This window comes from Tinamus guttatus, unplaced genomic scaffold (genome assembly GCF_059628265.1).
Source record: "Tinamus guttatus ecotype Peru unplaced genomic scaffold, ASM5962826v1 Tinamus_guttatus_pri_ptg000155l, whole genome shotgun sequence".
Lineage (NCBI taxonomy): Eukaryota > Metazoa > Chordata > Aves > Tinamiformes > Tinamidae > Tinamus > Tinamus guttatus.
The window spans coordinates 758,500-772,960 of record NW_028288689.1 but is presented as its reverse complement, the minus strand read 5'-3'; the positions used below and the strand labels follow the sequence as shown (position 1 = coordinate 772,960).

General features: G+C 43.8%; 1 protein-coding gene across 1 annotated transcript in view; it reads right to left on the bottom strand.

Annotated features, from left to right (window-relative positions):
• Window positions 1–1,918: 1,918 nt before the first annotated feature.
• The window catches only part of RNF145 (ring finger protein 145), a 40,092-nt gene continuing 27,549 nt past the window's right edge, over window positions 1,919–14,461 (bottom strand). The window contains exons 6-11 of the mRNA XM_088522601.1: window positions 11,477–11,652; window positions 8,367–8,507; window positions 7,631–7,813; window positions 5,588–5,735; window positions 4,669–5,025; window positions 1,919–3,564 (exon numbers count right to left, since the gene is read on the bottom strand). Coding sequence (XP_088378727.1) covers window positions 3,112–3,564; window positions 4,669–5,025; window positions 5,588–5,735; window positions 7,631–7,813; window positions 8,367–8,507; window positions 11,477–11,652 — 1,458 coding nt within the window. The 3' untranslated portion in view covers window positions 1,919–3,111. The remainder of the gene's footprint in view (window positions 3,565–4,668; window positions 5,026–5,587; window positions 5,736–7,630; window positions 7,814–8,366; window positions 8,508–11,476; window positions 11,653–14,461) is intronic.

The window sequence follows — 14,461 nt, the reverse complement described above, 5'->3', positions numbered from 1 at the left end:
TTTCAGGGAATGGCATCCTGACAGCTTTTTGGAGTGGGAAAAGTGAAAAAGTAAGAGCAAAAGAACAGAACCTTACTCCTCTCCTTAAACATGTGATATATCTGAACACTTTTTATTTCTTTGACCTGCAGCACCTCCTGCCAGGTTATATCTGGAACTTGTGAGTTATCGTTCACAGTATTCTTCTTAGTTTTGTTCTTACTGCTCCAGTCAGGAACAGTCCTGGCACCTCTGTATAATCCTCTACTTGTCAGTGAATGAAAAATGGGTAGAAAGAGGAAATCACTGACATTTCCTCAGTTACTTCTACAACTTATCTTCTCCTAAAACCATGAGAATGTGAAAAGCCCCTCAACTATCCAAATTCCTCAGCTTTAAGCTCCTCTGACCAGCTGTACATGCTCAGTGCCAGAAGCTCGTTTCCCAGATACTCCACTGGAGTCCATCTGTCAAGACTCCTTTTCCTAGGAGCTCTCCAAGCCAGCAGCCTCCCCTCTCCTCTCCCCTCTCCCTCTTGCACAGAGCAAATCCTTCAGGCATGTTTTTATTCCCTCATCTCTGTGCTGCCAGGACTCGGGACCCTGCCTGAGCTTCCCCATCTTTGGGCAGTTTCCCCGGCACAGGACGCTGGTTTTGGTTCGGTGGGAATCCTGCAGCATCGTTTCCCCTAAGCAACAGCCAGTACCTTCGTAGTGCTCTGGGATCCTCTCCAACTCCAGCCGCGTTTCCAGCCCGCGTTCCTGGCGGATGGAGCACTAGCCAAGTCTGTCCTGCCTGTTGCTCCGTGGCGAGCAGCCCTTGGGCACACTTACCCTCCTGCTCATGTTGGGGTAAGTCCATAGTTCCTCCCTCTGTTTTTTGTCTTACCAGTTAGCAAAAAGTAAGGGTAGAAATGTAAAAGGACATTTTGAAGAGATCAGCCAGGCTCTGAAAAAGCTTCTCAGTGTAAGGAGGAGCCTTCCTTTTTTTTTTTATTTTTATTTTTCATTTTTTAAACACAACTTCCTCCATTTAGGGAAGCAAGGAAATGTCATCCTGCCTGGTATAGCAATGACGCGAGCTGGTTACTCCTGCGATTCCTTTTATGCCCTACTGCTCTCACGTGAGCACTGCAGATGATTGCAAGCATCTCCCACCCCTTACACTTACCTGGAGGCATCTGTGTAGCAGCTGCAACCTCTCCAGCCTCCCTCCTCTGGTGACTCACAGAGAGCAGCTCTTTCCATCTCCTCCTCCCCATCACTTTGGGGCTTTACTTGCTCCCTCCTACAGCTTTCCTGCCCGTGCCCCAAGAACACACGGGAAGTGAAGTGACCACGTGCAAAGGAAAAACTCTACTACTGACTTGAAGGACTCGCCACGTTCTCCCTCAGCACCCTGGGGATTGAGCGTATCCTTTAAGAACACCTTCTAGGAAAAGCATTTGTTTCGCAGTCCTAAACAGCACCTTGCAACAATCTTGCACAGAGTCAGAGAAAAGTTTTCTTAGAATTTATCTTTGCCTGCACTTCCAGCTTGCAGCAGATCAGTAAAGCATGCGGGGAAGCCAAATTTCTGATCAAGATGCAGGAAAAAAAAGCAGAGATGATCACGGCCTGCTGCAACCGATACTCACCCTGTTAGGCAAGAAGGAAGCAGGCCAGGGTTTTGCCTGGGGCTCCGCAGCACCAGGCACAGCCTCGGGCAGCAAACACCCTTGGTGCTCTGCTGTTGGTCTGGGCAGCCCCAGGGCTGGTGGCAGGAACTGCCCTTAAGGACAACAGTCACCCCGGGCAGAGGGACCACCGCAACGGGGACGAGGGACGAGGTGGCCTCGGCCCGGTGACCTCCAAGGGGAAACGTCAGCTGCTGCTGCACAGGGGCCCCTCAACACGACTGAATCCAGATAGCTCCGGTACAAGAATCACATAACCAGGTGTAAAAATCTTCAAATGTAATTTATTAAGACATTCAGCTATGTCTGTCTGTCTACATCCAAATTTACTACTAAAAATAAAATAGTATCACATTTCACATTAGGAATACCGACTTTGAAAAACACTTGAGTCAAGCCTATTGTATAAATAAGTGACTAATTTCTCTTCATATCAAAATTCACATAAAAAATTGCCTGCCCCCCTACTCCCACCTATTTCCCCACCCCAGTCCCTAGTTCTACTCGAAGCCATGATGAATGTAAAAATTTAAGTATGGACATGTCCTTGTCAAAGAAAAAAAGGTGCAAACCTATTAACAGCTTTAAAAGTGGCATTTGCGGAGTCTGATCATACACAATAATGTACTCATTCCCAAAGTGCAAATATCGCCAGAGTTTAATACTGTTTTAATTCAGCTGCAAGAATTAAACGTTACACGGGACAGTACTGCCGGGCTTCAATCTGTGCCCTAAAACTCATCACACTTTCCTCCTGCATAGGATAAGCAGAGGCCAAAGTGTTCATGAGAGCTTTAGTTAACTTCACACAGCCCAGACCGCCCAATATATTAACAAAAGTTTCATATACATCAAAATATTGACGACTCCATCATAAAAGTCAAGAGTCACTATAGATTACATGAATTCAAATGCAATTGCCCCACCAAGAATACCCAAAGCATACACATGACGTATTAAGAGTGCTTCTGTCTTCCAGTACAATCACTGCTCTTTGATTTTTGCTTCCATGCCATAAAAAGTATTATCAGTAACCACAGCTGCACCTCAGGCAAAGACTAGTAGGCTACTGCATTTAACTCCTCTCTTGTAGCCTAGGACACGATACCTCTTCCTGCCCTATACAAAAGCTGGTGTTCTTTCCCTCTGCCTACAACCTCTCACAGACCTCCCGTTCTTCTCGCCCCTCACCTGCGTCTGGAAAACACCCTTTTGCTTCAGTTTATTTCCAGACATCCTTCCTATGCCCACAGTTCAGAGAGCTTCTGGAGTCACTTATACTGCATCTCACTGGAGTTACCACTACCAAGCAGCCCACAAAGATCAGCATTGGATATTACATTTTGACCAGCATTAATAGCTATAAACCTCCTTCGCAGCTGCGGAAGGAGAGGATTTCTTCGGAGTCAAACTTGGATCTCTGAAATGCGTTTGTTCCTGCGTCACCCTTCAGCACTTCAGAGCTGGACACAAACCCTCGGGTCTCGAGCGGGGCACCCCTCTGGGGCTGGGACTGCTTCTGCAGCAGAGGCTGCTCCCTGCCTGGCTTCACAGGGGCTCGTGTCGCAGTCCACGCTCGCAGACCCCTCGGTCTCAGGAGAGGCCTCCTGGCTGCCCTGGCCCCCTGCATCTTGCCCATCTTGTCCGTCACTCTGGCTAGGGCCCTCTTTCACATTTGGCCCGTTGTCACACTCAACACCAGGTGGCTCAGCTGCATCTCCAGGATTGGTATTTCGCTCTGCACCGAGATTTGGCTGCTGGACTGGTTCTGGTCCCAGTCCTGGTAGCTGTGAAGGGTTCTTAAGTTGGCAGTGGCACAGAGGGCAGGTTTCTTGCACGTACAGCCATTTCTTAAGACAACCTGCATGGAAAAAATGGCTACATGGTGTGATCACAGCAGATTTCATGTCCTGAAAGACACAAAAAAAAAGAAAGACCATATTATTTGCCACCTTGCTCCTCTTATCTCAGGCTACTTCATGCATGCTCTGCCTCACCCAATGGGACCAATAGCCATTTCCTTCACACCCACAAGTCTCCACATCCAAAACACACACACACACAATTCAAGCACAGGCCAGGCCTGGTTGTTTATACTACAGAGACTAGAATTTAGGCAGCAGCTTTGTTTACAAGGTATTATTACTTTCAAATAAAAGCTTTTGTAGAGTGAGATTCACAGAATTAGCTTGTGTAAAAAAGAGTTGAGCAAATCACAACCAGCAAGTACAGCTACAACGCATGATAAAAGCACACCTGAAATGGCACTCAAACCTCAGACCCACGTGTTGCAAGTTTGGTGTATTAAATACCACCATTCAACACAGCCATCTGCAAAGAGTATTTTTCAAATAACTGATACCAACTTTCGAGTCAATTCAATTACCACACACTATTAGGGCTAGGGTGGTTCTTTCATTCATAACTACCATGATTTCTATCTAAAAGAGATACTTCAGAGCTGAAGGTGTGATAAAGACATTATTTTAGCATTAATTTCTAGTGTCCTTACTTCTGTGGCCTTACATGACACTCTTAACCTTCTGATAATTAGATTTTTGTTATAAAAAACGACATTGTGCATGAAGTGGCAGCAACAGTGTCTGTAGAGACTGAGCTGCTTCTAAGGCAGAACGACAGATCAGCTACTGAGCACTCATCGTCTTCCCTCACAGAGTCCTCCAGTAATGAAGGAAGGACAAATCTGCTACTACTACTGAGACTAGCTCAACCCAAACACATTAAAAGGTTTCAAAGAAGCTCAAGGGCTAGATAACTGGAGGAAAGAAGCAGAAGGTTAAATATATCCAAGTGATCTTTTTATTCAAAAAAAGACACTCTCAAAGCTAGCCCTCAAAGTCAAGGTACATAAGGCAGAAAGCTGGATAATTAAAATTTATTAAGCATACTATTACTTACTAAGCATAATAGAAGTAACTTATCTTAGCAGTTGCAGACTGAACTTCAGAGAGTCCAGAGCTATGTAAACTCCAAGCTGATAGCTCTGTTCTTACCTGGTAGCAGATGGCACAGATATCATTGTGTTGCTCCAGCTGCTCTTTCGTGGCAGTGGGCAGTGATTTGATCTTATTCACAGCATCTCTGCGGAGAAGGAAACTCTTCCAGCCCAGCTGGGCACGCAACCACACATTATAGTAGGAGTGAATGAAGATGATCACAGAACCCATCACAGTCCATTCACCAAAGACGGTTTCCGAGACGCCGTAGGCCACCACGCAGAGAGCCACAAGGAATTCCAGCAGCCGGTAGGTGCCGTTGACATAATATATCACATCATCCATATTTTCTACTGGTTCTTTTCTGAATTCTTCCACCATAAACAGAACATAAATGAAGAGCGTCCCAAGCACCTGTAAGAGCATACCACCATCAGCAGAGCACTTTTTTTTTTTTTTTTTTTTTTAAAGTGCACTTGAGTTTATTCCTGAGAGTACTCCCCGCTGTTAAGTTCTTTGGTGAGCTGCCGAGTTGATTAAATAGAAATCCTGGGCACCAGGAGGAGGAATTTTATAAATTAATAAAAAGAGCAAATAATAATGAATATTTTACAAAAATAACATAAAGAACATTTCCTATGTTTACATCACTGTGCTCTGAGCATCACATTGCTTTCAAAGAACCACAGCCAAATAACAACACATAAATCATCAGCAAACCAAAAAAAAAAAAAAAAAAAAAAATTCTGTAAAAGTTAACGACGCCCTAAAAAGCCACCCCCCACCTTTATAGTTCGAAACAAACCTCCATTCACCCATGTTTCTGCACCCCCTTAGGAGCTCCTTTGTCACAGATAGGATATAAAAATCTCTGTATCTTGTGTTTCCCCTCTATCACTCTCCCCTGTTCTTGAAGGGCCATGTGTTTTCTCCCGAGAGAAATTGGTAACAGTTAATACGAGGGTATCATTCTTACCTGGAGAGAGGTCAGAATACTGCTGGAAATGATGATCAACAGCCAGAAATCCATGTGGAAAAACTGACAAATCATATAGGCCATGTACGCGGGGAACACCAGCAGGAACAAACAGAGGCTGACGGCTCGGAAGTGCTTCCACAGGCTCCTGCAAACAACCCAGCAGGTTTTCACTTTTTAAGTCAGATTCGAGTGTCAGAGTAAGAACAGGCTGCAATCTATCAAGGCAGACTTGCTGGAAAGCAGACATGTTAGATCTTTGCTTAAGGCTTTAATTTATGGAAAGGAGTTTCTATTCTACACAGGCACCACCAAATTTACAGCACGTGTCCCTACAACACACACATTCTGAAAAGTTCCATCTTTCCTGACCTTTGCCACTTTCAACACAACTACAAAGATTACAGGCAAAAATTCAGCTACAGAAATTGTCGTAATAGGTCAGGTCACTGATTAGGCAAACTAAGTACCTAGGATGCTGTAAGTTTCAGATGAAAGTCGATTGAACTTGAGATTTAAATACACATTTGAGTGTTTATACACTTTCCCATTTAAACAGAGGTCAGCCAGATTATATATTTAAAACTGCTCTATTACTTTTTGCCAATATGCACTAGGCAGAAGTATTTACGACCAGGTTTAAGCCTGTTCTCTTTCCAACCGTGTCCCTTCTCTTATATCACAAGAAAAGAAATGCAGCACAACTGGCACATTCATCTCTGTCAGTCCTTATTCTGCTCTTCTCTCTCACTCGCTTCCTAATCTCCTCCCCAGCCCATACACACCATCAATCTTTTTTTTTTTTTTTACACTCATCCATTTGCACAGGCTTTTAGAGTGTCTTCAGTAATTTACTACACTACCTCTACACATTCCTCAGGTTGTATTTTAACCTTATTTAGCTCTGGAAATGAAGTACAAAGAAACTGACAGTACCAGTGGAGGTGGGTGGCAAGACGGAGGGACAGCAGAAACTGGCTAATGGAGCTTGAGGAAATGCCAGGATGCTATTGTGAGGTTTGCACTCCAGCATAACATGGGATAAGGAAAAAGGGAGAGGTGAACTCGCATTTGTGACCTTAGGTGGCATCAAATGCCCAGGAAGCTCAACAGAAGAGTAAAGGTTTGCTCTCACCACAAACTGCTTGCCTGAGCTGGGCTGATGCTCATATCCTGGCTCTATTCTTTCCCCTTTGTTAGTACATTTGAAGTCAGTATTGCTGCTGGAATACCACACCGCCTACAAGTAGCCTCGACGCTAAACGTACTCTCTAACATAAACAAATCTTTCTTTTTATTCCTCACTTTCAGGTTACAGCAAGGAAAAAGACACAACTAGTTAACAGAAGATGAAAATACAAATGGATGAATACAAGAACAACAAATATCAATAAAGCTCTTGGAAACACAGACTGAAGATAACAACAACAACAAAGCCCACATGATCAAAACATCTGGTGCACTAATGGAACTCCTCCTACTTTCTGCCAATAAAGTGGACCATTCTAGGATGACTGCCTTACAGCAAAAAAATAGAAAAAAAATGGCAGTTTCCCAATGGCTAATACAAGGTCACTCCCAGAAACTTCCCATCTTCAATAGCTAAGACCACTGCAGTCGAGCGAAAGCTGGAGAGGAGGTGTAGCAAAGCTACACACTGGAGTATGGATGTGGCACAGGGACTTGTCTTGCTAAGGAAAGCAACCACAGAGCAGCACAGCATTCAGAGCAGGCAGCTGCAAAGCAGAATGGTCTTGCCGAGGCCAGAGGGATCGATGCTCCCGAGCGGGAGCTGGTGCCCCAAGTCTGCCTCCTTTGCCAGAGCACAGCATGCCAAAATGCACCTCTGCGTGCACGCGAGGGGCAGGACAGCCAGGGAGAAACTAGAGACCTTGCACAGATTTTTTGTTTGTTTTTAGCCTACAGAAAGAAAAAAGCAGATAGCTTTACAGGCTTCTAAAAATCTAAATTGGGGCAGTTATCGTTTTCTTACCTCCTATAATAGCATTAAATAACTTTCAGTTTAGGGAACCAATCTCTTACTTGTCTCTTGAAGCTCCCAATGCCAAAACAATGGGATCAGCGATTTCCAGCATAGACTGCAGTATGGAGGCCACTACAATGAAGAGAATAATACTGAGCAGGAATGCCCGATGCACGACTTGGAGCTCGATCAAACCCGTCTGCACGGCGAGGATCAGGAGCGTGACCCCTTCAGTCATTCCTCTGCAAATCAACACAGGCAGGAGAAGAAACAATCACATCTCTGCTCATCAACATTGGTTCAAAAATATATAGAGAAATGCCAGGGGAGGAACCATCCATAACTACCATAATGCAACAATTGTCTCTCTGATTGTTTCTGTTTTTTGTAACTTATAAGCAATCCAGCAATGCTCCGATTTAAAACTCAAACATTAGCAGCCTTTAACAGAGGAGTAAAGGGCAAATGAGGAAATGGAGATGTAACTGTATAAATGTTTATAATTTTCAAGCATGTGAAAATCCTCCAGTGACTCATACAAATGAAGGTAGAGACAATCAAGCCATACAACTGCAAATCCAAAACAGCAGCACTGAATTTGTTACAGAAACCAACCAGCTCTCAAAAAGCTGTATGTGACAAGCTGTATTTTCACCTCAAACTTTTCCAATGTATACTTAGACTAGCATATAAAAAGTCTGTAAAGGATATTCAAGACCTTATAAGTCAAAACAAGCCATAGTTCATCCAGCACTGCTGTTTCTTTTTAGACCCTAGACACGAAAATGACCTTACCTGTTCATAGCAGGGTCATTCATGAATGCTCGGTAACCCTGCAAGTAAAACTTGCAGAGAGTCAGAACTCCCAAAGCCACAAAAGAGACTGTGAAGACCAAGCCCAGCAGCGAGTATGGAGTGCTACAGCATTCTGCAATACTAGGAGGAGAGGGGACAAAAGAAAAGACAAAAAGATTTGTTAATTAAAAGCAGTGTGATGAGTTCCCCTTATGTCCTAAGAGCACCAGCTGTTTTAAAGCAAAACTGAATTGGTTTTAATTAAAACATTAATAGCTATACAAGGCCATGGAGTCCTCCTATAGACATTCTGAGTGATTTTGCTGCTTCTTTGAGACATACCCTAATCTCGGCTTCCTCACTAGTGACGCCTCGGGCTGGAGCTGGGGGCCGGCAGTGTGATCCTTCCCCGTTCATTTGCTCCTGGCCACATGATGGCACTGTCCTGCTTGTGTAGGATCACAGCCACCACCAGGCCAGTTTAAGCAACAGACACAAGGCAGCCGGTTACTCGCTAAAAATTCACCCAGCTCCCAAAAGAACAGTTACAGGAGCCGGATTCACTGTGGCTATTTCAGACCCACAGTAATGCAAACAACCCTTAACAGATAAGCCAGCAGACTGGGGACTTTAAGGTAGCACTCGCAGTGAGTTCAAAACACTAGTGCAGCCTTTATGCGACAACATAAAACAAGCTTCATCTTTCAAATTCTTGCTGAGTAAGAAGCAATAAAACACAACAGTGAATAATATTCTCCCTCAGGAGGCTTTCTGCCTTCCTTTGTCACAGCAGCAAGGTCCCGAAGTGCGAGACTCCAGAGGTGATGCTGAAGATTTCCTCCAGTTCCCTCACCCTTAGGGTTGCTCCTCTGGCCCTGGCACTGCAGGACTCGGAGCACTGTCAGCCTCCGACTGTCCTGGGGCTTCTGAAACACAACCCTACCAGAACGACAAGTTCTGTGCTGCGTGCCCCAACACTGAATAAAGACCTATGTGCTAGCCAGGGCTCACACACCTTGAAATCCTCAGGCAATTACAGGGTCAGGCATCAACACCTGCACTCATGCAAAACAACCTTAACTTGCTCACCAGGATTTTAGTGTCTAGCAAACCTCAAGTTCTGCCTATTTGCCAAACCAAGCAGGATGCCTTGGGATCTTTCACACAATACGAGTACACAGGGGTTCAAAGGCAGGACAGACAAGATGATGGAAGCAAAGACTTTTTAGAGTTACTGAATATGTATTAGCTACTTCCAGCTTCACAAGTCCATCAGCACAAGTCGGATGGGAGACTGGAAGGCTGTTAGGACGTGTCCTGTTGGTCACAACGGCTGGGTGTCTTTTCAGGCATCACTTTGGGTTGCTGGCAGAAATGCATCCCTGGCTAGTCGAGGGCTTGGTTCAACATTGTGCGACAATTTTCTTGTGAAAATTCAAAAGAAGTACTAAAAATACTCTCATCTGAATTCCAGTTACACTATTTTAAACAATCATGCACTAAGTTAAGGGTAAAGATGCAGAAGTCACTGGTTTTAATGGATGAGCATATCTTCCATTTTGTTAAATACACAGCATTAGAGTAGAATATTCTGTCTGAACTGGGCATGTTTACTAGCCAGTCTGATGTGAGATATTTCAGCTTCCTCCTGAAGGGTAAGCGGCCATCAGAAGCATTACCTGAATTTATATTTCTAAGATGACCAAATATTGGTTATTCTTATTGTGACAGAGAAAACACTGAGAACATTTTTATAGTTCTGTTTGTATTTTTGCAATTGCAGAAGAACAGCGATTAATTTGTGTTTGTTCACTCATGGAGCAATCAATAAAGTCTGGAGAACAAGCTTCCCTGTTTTGCCATGAACAGGGGAAGTTAACAACTTTGGTGTATGAACAACTTAACTGATTTATTAGGGAAATGACAGCCTGCCTCACTTCTAGTAACTGCTAAATACAATACTCTGTATGCAGTAAAATTAAGATTGCTGCTGAGGGGAACAGGACGAACTTCAATCATTGGTAGTTTATTTGAAAAATAGGTAACTGCTCTTACACAGCACAGTATGACCATGTGAGTGACTGTGATACCTCAAGCAGTAAAATGCCTTGTACTTCTCTTTAATGACAATGACTTTTGAGAGCTTAATGCTACCAGACACCCAGACACAGACACATGCAGAAATTGAGCAAGTGGAAAGTCTGTCAGAAGACTAGTGATGAGCAAGCTCTTCAGACAAGTTATTCCACAAACAGTTGAACTAATGATTTTGGTCTCTTATGAATACATCCTGCATTACTGGCATGTTTAGGCACTGTTCCTAGCTCTTTTCTCCCTGTCCCAGGATTACACATTCCATCTCTCCTGCCTTCTCTGGCTCCTGTCTTCACCACGCTCCCTCCCTCCCTGTTTCATACCATAATTTCTAGTCAGACAAGAGTCAGCACAAGCTGTGGCTAGTTCTAAACTAGGCATGTACGGTCCAGCCAGAAAAATCCCTCAAATGCCTTTTCTCTTGGTAAGAGCACTAATTCAAGCCTTTCTCTTTCTAATTCAAGCTTTTAGAAATTTGGGGTCTTTAAGACCTTTATACGTCTGTCAAATTAGCCATTGGACTCAAAAGTCACTGTGAGAGTTGGTTACTTTGCTTGGATAAATTCAACGTGTCCCACACCAGAACTAAACAGCAAGACACAGGGATAGAAAACACATGATCATGAACAGGATATGATGTTGGACAGAACTAAGTAACTTCATCTGTGATACCTCAGGCTCAAAAACAATTTTTGTATTTAAAACTGACCCCTGAAGTAACTCAAATTCCTATGATTTCCTCATCAAAGGGGTATTTTGCTGTTTTGGGGAACTCTCGCACAGTTCTGTTTGTGCTGTCTGTTCTGAGCTGGGACTAATGCCTCTGAAGGACAAGCTTAACTGGGCTTACACACATGGTCATAAGAGGAACAAATATTTGCTAGGTATCTAAATGCCATAAAGCTGACCTATACATCTTAGTCTATAAAACAGCAAACACATTAATTGCCACACACGTTTTTTTGGGTTTTTGTTTGTTTGTTTGTTTTGATTATTAGCAGACTCTAGTTAATTACCTTGTCAAGAAGAGGAAGAGGAGCCTCTCTCTTGAGGCAGGCTGGTCCCGTGTACTGAAATAGGAATAGATCTGAAGGGCAAATAGGACAAGCCAAAACACCATGAAGAGAACCGGGACCACCAGCTGGTTCCACAGTGACATTCCCAAAGCCAGGAGACCATACACCTCTACCACCTGGGAAAGAGGGAGAAAAACGGTTTGCTTTTGGTTTGCAGCACTTATGGAAGAGATGTTTAACAGCATAGCCACACCGAAGCTGAGGATAATTCACACAGCAATAGCCAGCCCAAAGGAAAAGAAGAGAGGATCAGACTACACAGTCTGACCAAAGCGAGCCCAGACTCTACAGGGAAATATTACCCGCCGATCCGCTACCTCACTCAAAGCGGACAAGAGTCCAGCTGGGGAGCAGACCTTGTGCACGGCTGAATTCCCCTTCCCGAGAAGGCGCTCGGAGCTGCCGACTGCAGCGCTGTCCTGCGGGGACGGCAGAGCAGGAAGCAGGTCTGGAGCCCACCACAACCCACCCAGCCCCTCCGCCTCGGTCAGAGCCGGCAGCGCTGCCTTCTCTGCAGCTACTGCCAACCGTGTATGCTAACGCAGTGAAACGAGCCACATCACTCCAGCACAACAATCCTGCTTGGTCAAACAGTTTAAAGGAAACTGAATACCACAGACACTTTATATTTAAGTATCTCAAAATGAATGCTTTCAGCTTTCAGCTGTTTCTAATTAACAATGTCTTTTGAGGTTTATGGCTACAAAGTTATTTCAGAAGACTGAAGCTCCAACTCCTTCTGCACTGCTAATACGAAGTTATATTAGTGATTTTCAGGAAGCTAGAACTTCGTATAGTTGATTTAATACCAAAGGTCAAAAGGAAATCAGCTGCAGATACTCATTCCCCATCTTTACTACTCCCACAAAGACAGAGAACCTACAACAGCTAGCAAATGTGTGAGAAAGTTTGTACTTCAACAAAACACTGAAAACAAAAAGCTGCCTACTTAAGTCTTCCTGACATACGTTCAGGGGACTGCAGGATCTGTGGAGGCTGATTAAGCTACAGGCAGCGATGCAGAGCCGAGCTTCAGAACAGACTGGTCCTGCCCTCAGGAAACTCCCTTGGCCTGGGACCAACCCCATGCAGCTCCCGACACACAACTCTACCATTTCTGAGAAGGGTCATGCCCAAGATATAGACTTCCTTGTAACCACAAGGAATTTCTGGTATATTCCGCAGCAAACAGGCAGCCAAGCTTCTAGACTTGCTTTTAAATTACACCATTAGCCACAGCCCAAAATGCACCCTGCCCCAACATACACATACACACAAAAGCTGCCTTTGTCTACCTGGCGGGACTGTCTTCCCTAAGCTGCTGTATTCAGGATCACATTGAGCTCCACCAAGCTCCCCAGTATCCACCACAGAGAGCAGAACTGCACCAGTTTCCACCTAAACCAGCAGTAAAGCTCACAACCACGCAGATGACAGCATCACTAAGAACTGACCACCACGTACAGTTACAACAAAAGAAACACAAACAAGAGAATACGCAGGAAACAGAGCAATATCCTCCTCTGGAATAAGCATATTTATCATCTTCATCTGCAGTGAAGCAGTAGCCAGCTACACAAACACACTATGAGCCAACAGGCTTTTTTCTGCTCTGTTTCAGAAGCAGAGGCAAAGAACAACTAGCTCTTAAAACACAAAAATCCTGTTTTCTTGCATTGCAATTATCATATGGAAACCACTCAACATGCAGAACTGCATTCCAGCCCACTCACTCTCAAACATTCATTGAGAAGAGTGGCGCCCAAATCTATTTTAAGTCTCACATTTTTTTCCATGTTTAAAGGGAAGCACCTTATGCCCTTGATCTGCACCAAAGGCCAGGACAAAGAACATGACTAATGACCAAAGGCCGTGCACAAGGACAGCTTCTGTCTCATAACCTGCAAATGCATAATACAGCCTAGCAAATAAAGATCTGAAATACCAGAAAAAGAGATCAGAGACAAAAACAATCCTAAAGATGGAGGCTTTCTTAACAGCTGTATTTAGAATATAATTCTAACCACTTCATCCCCTCTCAAAAACAAATAAAAAATGCAGGCAATCAAAACCTTGATAAGATGCTGAAGTGTTCTAAACACTAAGTTCTTAGAAAAAATAGATACATGACTCAAATCCACATTAGATTTAAATTTGAATTCAGGAAGCTGATTTCTGCACGTGTACAAAACTGAAGTGTTAGTTCCAATTTGTTGCAAGTTTTCAAGGCGTATAATTCTGTTTTACCATGTTACTGCTCATTCTTTTTCCTTCCCCTCCTCCCTTCTTAAGCAAACAGTAAGCCCAGCTTTCTTATCCTCACTGGAAAAAGAGGATGTTGGCACTCTGCCTGTTAGCTCCCAAATGTGTTTTATCAGCAAATCTACAAGCTATCTATGGACAAGATCAGACCATGCTAGGCATTGTACACACGTTGAAGGATAATCCTGCTCCGAAGACCAATTACACATAAAATAAATAACAAGACAGTAATGATCAAAATGACAGGCCGAGACCTTGGCACACCATACACCTACTGATGCCAAGTTCTTGTTTGGAAATTACAGATACGACAGCAAAGGAAAGCTTTAAAGACAGCTTTGAAAGAGCTTAACAAGTTAGTTTTCAGATTACTTCTGGCAAGAAGAGCAGCAGGCAGGGAAACAGGGACATGGTTTGAACAAAATCCAGGAAGAAGCAGGAGCAGAACTAGCAGGTCAGTCAGAAGGAAACAAGTGTCAATTTAGGAAGCAAGTGTCAATTTTTTGATACAAATGAAGGCATAATGTTTATGTACCACTAACATAGCATCTTTTCAACCAAATATACATTACATAATAGGTGTCAAAGTGTTAACAGAACAGATGCATTTCAGATCAGTCTTATCTGAACTTTTTTAGATGTCTCAGCGAATGCTACCGTTGT